Source organism: Poecilia reticulata, linkage group LG14, assembly GCF_000633615.1.
Source record: "Poecilia reticulata strain Guanapo linkage group LG14, Guppy_female_1.0+MT, whole genome shotgun sequence".
Taxonomy (NCBI): domain Eukaryota; kingdom Metazoa; phylum Chordata; class Actinopteri; order Cyprinodontiformes; family Poeciliidae; genus Poecilia; species Poecilia reticulata.
The window spans coordinates 26396101-26401858 of NC_024344.1; the positions used below are offsets into that span (position 1 = coordinate 26396101).

Genomic DNA, 5758 nt, shown 5'->3' on the forward strand with positions numbered 1-5758 from the left:
GATTAATGCTCAGAATCTGATTTTTATTTTATGCATGGAGATCAGAACCAGCAGACTGGATAATTTTAAAAACAGTTTATCTTTGAGACTCATTCAAATGTGGAACTACAAAAATAAAGATTGATGAATGTGTAACAGCTTCAGCTCACTGGTTCTGAACTGGTTTGTTTACTGGAGGCAGGAAGGGAAAACTGGGCCACATGCTSGTGCAATGAGGAGTGTAGAGACCGATGGTCCGACCTGCTAAACTTATCAGGAATATTTAATATTCTCTAACAGGACTGTTCCTGTTAGAGAATATTTAATATTCTCTAACAGAACTGTTCCTGTTAGAGAATATTAAATATTCCTGATAAGTTTCATTATTATTATTCATTATTATTCCACATAATTGAGAGGTTCAGAAACAGGAAAAACTAAAAGGYCYGTGACCCGGACTGTAAACCGTCTGCCTGGCTTTGGAGCAGAAAACAATCCGGTGTAACTCGTAACAGTAACTGGCCTCGGTTACAGAACCTGGTTCCATCAGAGAGTTGTGAACATCACRACCGATCCGGTTCTCTGAGTGTCTCCGCCTGCAGCCAGCAGCCGGTCGGCGGCCGGATCGGAGGCAGCATCGGCCGCCTGCGGGTCGTCGCCTTCCGGAACGGCGGAGAGCGTCGGCACGGCGTTGAACATAATGAAACCCACAGTGATGATGATGAACGAGACGATGTACAGCACAGAAAACTGAGCAGGAAACAACATGGAGACGACAGAAGACCCATTTAGTAACAGCACCGAGGACCAGCGAATGCACCAAACATGCAATACCAGCGATGGCCACTAGATGGTCAGAGTCCTGATGGCAGTCGGCCTCACCTGGTAGCTGAAGAGGAAAAGGCCGCAGAAGAGGCTGAACAGGTCGGCGGTGAGCAGCGACAGGTTGACGGCCGTGGCGCTGGTCAGCCTCACCACAACCGGCATGAAGCTGTACAGCGCGTACATGCACAGGGCGTAGACCGCAAACAGCATGACTGCAGCACAACAACGGACGGCTGTTACTTAGCAACCAGAGACAGGAAGCACCATCACAGGTTGACATAAAGCTGCTGACTTACAGATGTAAAGATCCCATTTTATCGCTTTAACAGCATTGATTTCTAGTGCAGCCCTGAAATCACAAACCAGACGAATAAACTCAAAGCTGTAGAAATAGAAGCTCCATCATGGAGGCTAACGGCTCCGACRTGGAGGAGCTCTTAAACAGTGACTTACAGCTGCGCGCCGCTGATCAGAGTCCCAAACAGTCCCATCATTCCCAGGAACTCGACCCGGCTCAGGTTCTTCACCGTGTGCTCCTGGCACAGGTTGGACACAGCATAGAGGACGGAGCTGAGCAGAACCAAGCCGTCACCCAGAACCACATCACTGGCTGCATGGAGGGAAAACTGGCAGTCAGAAACACTGGAGATAATAAACTTTAATCCAGCAGAAAACACAGGAGATGGAATTAAATTAGTGAACCTTAAAGCAAAATGAAAATCATATCACGGTCCAAAATATTGTAAATAGATCTTCAGAGTGAAAAAATTTAACAAACCATAATTTTTTTAGAAACAGGAGTAATTTTCTGATCCAAGAATCTCTCTTGAGTTGTTATTTTTGCTTYGTGCTGAAAARATGCTTTGARGATTCAGAAACAAAACTGATTTAGTTCCACATATGGAAGTGGGACAAATTGGATTTTTGAGAGATAAAAAGATCAGAACTGGGCCGTTCAGAAATCGGATGTTGGTCCCACATGTGCAAAAATATCTGATTTATGTTGCACTTGCCCCCTGTATAACATAGCCTAAATGTGCACCAGCGTGCTAACTTCCCTGTCATGCATCTCATARTTAGCATTAGCTTAAAGTTATGAAATCAACTGCAGATGGACAGAAAGCATTTAAATGTTGTGGCAGACTCATTACGTGTAAAAAATGAGACATGCACAACAACTGCATGCCTCCCAGRAACCATTCTGATACATCAGAGCAAAGATGSAGRTCAGAACTGGAGCAGACATTACGTTTATCTGAACGCTGATAGAATCCTTGAAAAAATTGCGTTTTTAAATCCCTGGGTAGAGTGCTGGTCTGTTAGGTCTCCATGTTACTGTTCTCATTTGTTCTGAGTTTCTCACCAAATTTCCTTCATGATCTCACAGCAAAGCTGCAGATTGACCACTTCACTGAGTGGACACCGTTAGCTAACCAGAGTTATCATCAAAGCTCTTCAGCAGTGAAACACTAGACTGAAAGCGTCCTTACTGGATCCCTGGTCCCTCCCGGCTACGATGTCGGCCCCCACCATGGCCCCCACCCCCAGCAGGCACACCATCACAGCTACGAAGTGCAGCGGCCTGTAGCGCGTCTTCAGGAAGATCCACGAAAGAACCATCAGCACCGGGATCACGAAGCAGTCCAGCAGCTGGAACCGCAACACAGGAAACACCATTCATCGATAAAAATTAAACATTTTTCTGTTAAAATKATTTCTGGTTCATTTGAAATGTGAATCGTTTCACTTTTCTGCAGTACTTGAAAAGAAACACCTCAGATAATGACAGTTTGCTGCAGCTGCCTGCRYTTCCTCCGTACCTGAATGCTGGTCAGGGTGGTAAACTGGTACGCCTTCACCACCATGTAGTTTGCCTCCACATCGGCCAGACCCATCACCAGATACTTCCACCACTTGGTTCTCAGGATCTTCAGGATGTTGGCGTCACCTGCAGGAACACGTTGGCAGACAGATGCCATTTTCTCCCAAGTTTACAGAAAAACACAACAACTTTCAACAGAGCAGATCCACTATTCAGTAAAAATAAAATAAAAATAGTTCAGCTGGTAAGTAAATCCCTACAGTTCTGTTTTCTTCCATTAAATGGCAAGTTTAAATGCACCAGTATTAAAAAAAAGTCAAAGTGAGGAAGTCGCTATGGATGCTCAGATTCTCAGGGAGTCGTTCTGACCTCTGTGGATGCAGAGGGTCGGGGTATACGTGAGTAGCAGCAGGACGTAGTTCAGGAAGCTCTGCAGCATGGGYGTCTCCACCCCGGCATCGGCCAGGTACTGGCAGCTGCCCGCCGTCCCACAGATCAGCAGGGACAGGACCTGTCCCATGGCGATGGTCTTCAGCAGCCGGCTGCAGGGAGAAAGAGATAGAAAGAGGGTGGGAGAGAGAGAGAGAGAGTGTTACAGTTTTGATGTTTATTTTGTGTTATTAGATTAGCTACTGCTGTGGTTAGCCAATCTAAATTAGCTAATCTGACACAGCAGTGGTTGATTAATTTAAACACCTGCTCTCCTGATGATCTGTCAGAGTTGGTGTTTGGGTTGCTTTTTACTTTAACTGAACCAAAACACACCTAATTCCACAGCATGTCTACATGTTAAGTTGTCAAAGTCAAGCTAGTGTAACTGAGCTACTTTCCTCTCCCTCGCCATTTTTTTTGCTAATTAAAATTTTTCCTGTCCTCTGAAAACTATTCACACCCTTTAACTTTTCATTCATGGTGCCATTACAAAACCAAACATCCAAATATTTCATTMGGATTTTATGTGACAAACCAACACTAAGTGGTGTGTGTTTGTGAAGAGGAAACATTCATTTTCAAGTTTTTCCTTAGTTAGAGTTAGATCTGTCATTAACATGTACACTTGCTGTGGCCATTAGGGCTGGAAAGTCCTTTCAGTTTGCCAAATATGTTACTTTCATGCAGAGCACAATGCAAAATCTGAACAAAAGGTAAAGGACCAGCAGCACATGATAAATCTGACAAAACAATCAAAGAAGAAATATTTTACACACAGTAACTAAAAACTGTAGATAAGGCCGAGAGAGCGCTGCTCACCATGAGAAAATGTCCTTCAGCCTGTCTCTGTCCAATCTGCAGCCGTTTCTCCATTTGCCACACAGGCTGTCCTCTGTGGGCCCCTCCATCGCTATGACAACTCAGCCTGGACCCACGGGATTAAACAGAGTTAATGTCATTTTAAGTCATCTTCATCTGACAAGCCGAGCAGAAAATCARACAAATATCAAAAAACCCTGGTTCCTCCTCACAGAGGRAAAAAAAAWTYMAWTTTTTTTTCATAATGGAAAAATATAAATGTAAATGTAATTCTGCAGAAAATGAAGAAGAGACCAAAGCAATCAATCTGAATCATTTGGCTCAACTGGAAAACKTGAAAACACTTACTTTAAATAATACGTTTACACTTTCGCCCCAAAAGAAATAAGCCGATTGTTACATGAACCCTGACTGAGTCTTACAGTTTGTATTATTCCAGTTGACCAGCTTTAACTATCTGCCAAGAACCGCAGAAATGCTAAAACTTTTACTATTTCTGTGGAATTTGTTCCAGCTACTCTACACACGAGCCAGGCGGCGTTGATCAGCGTTTCTCTGTGTTTTTAAACAACTCTCGGCTCAAATGCAGAAAAAACATGAACGTGAACAAACCTTCTTCTCCTCTGTCATCTCATTTCATTGCTCAGATATTTTCCAGACGAAAATATTGATCGTATTTCAGCTGTATCTTCACACACGCCTCGCAGGACCGACTCACTCTAATCTCGTGTCACTAAAGCCCGCCTCCTGTGCTCTGATTGGTTGAACAGGAGCTGACGGACGCGTACATTATTCAGTCATTGGTTTAGGGCTGCCAGTTTTCCAGTCTGCCTTTAATATGCAATAAATATGATTTGGGGGAAGTATTTACCCACTTTGTTATTTTTTGGTCATATTTAGTGTAGATATTATACACCATGCTATAAAATAAAACATTAAAATACATGGGCATTTTAGGAAAGAGATTTGATTCAAATTCAAAAATACTTTATTTATCCCAAAAGTAAACTAAATGTTTCTAACTGGTATTGGTCAAGTACCTGCAAAGAGCCGCTTAGAATGGTGATGCTGTTGGCAGGAAGGATCTCTGATTTCAGTCAGTCTCACTACGGTTCTGAAGAAGCCTCTGACTGAAGACTGTTGGTGTGTGACAGTCTGATAGCTATCTTGACATGCTAATAGTTCAACATCCAAGCAGTCGAGACGATATTCCACCAAAACATGTTTTCTGTGAACAACATCAACTGTTGGCTTGCTCTGCTAATCCACCACATTTGCAAAGCTGGACAAAAATGAATCTGAATCGCTCCAGCCCTTCCTAAATTTACTGAAAAGTGAAAAGCAAACCTTAAGGCTGGTTTTCATTTTTCAGCTCACCGATAATAAAAAAATGAGAAATAATGGCACTTTGTTATTTTATTCAAATGAAATCAAATTTTGTTTGTATAGCACATTTCAGCAGCAAGGCATTTCAAAGTGCTTTACATCATTAAACACAAAAAGACAGTTATTAATGAACTATCTTCCTTGGCCTTCATTTCTAACCCTTGAGAATCAGTCAGGACTCTGATTTCTGATCTTTCGCCTCTTTTCAGAAAGACAATGCATATTTTTCTGTAACATGTTGTAATATCTTCCTAGCAGGCAGAGTCAAGGCCAGGTCTTCCAAGACAACAATGGTTAGAGTTTGACTAAAATTTCATTTGGACATTGTTGTGGCTCTGTATGTTGAATTTTGTAAATCATAAGTTAAGAACACACCAGGAGATGTGGTGGGCGTCTTTTGTTTGTCAAATATCCGGTGTGATGACAGAAAGTTGTGATAAAATTATTTTTACCAGTTCACCACAGTGATGGCAGAAGGTGTTTGTTTAACATCTT

The 5758-nt window shown here is 42.5% G+C and overlaps 1 protein-coding gene across 2 annotated transcripts; it reads right to left on the minus strand.

Moving 5' to 3' along the window:
• Window positions 1-343: 343 nt before the first annotated feature.
• slc35f2 (solute carrier family 35 member F2) lies at window positions 344-4643 on the minus strand. 2 transcript variants are annotated; one of them, XM_008428613.2, is made up of 9 exons: window positions 4490-4643; window positions 3878-3983; window positions 2996-3168; window positions 2625-2752; window positions 2295-2454; window positions 1258-1414; window positions 1101-1153; window positions 862-1016; window positions 344-729 (listed from the first exon to the last, which is right to left on the minus strand). In XM_008428613.2, exons 2-9 carry the CDS (start codon window positions 3964-3966, stop codon window positions 526-528), a joined length of 1119 nt encoding a protein of 372 aa, XP_008426835.1. In that variant the 5' UTR covers window positions 3967-3983; window positions 4490-4643; the 3' UTR covers window positions 344-525. The 2 variants fall into 2 exon arrangements, with proteins under 2 accessions (XP_008426835.1, XP_017163939.1); XM_017308450.1 differs by lacking the exon at window positions 4490-4643 and adding an exon at window positions 4226-4381.
• Window positions 4644-5758: the final 1115 nt, after the last annotated feature.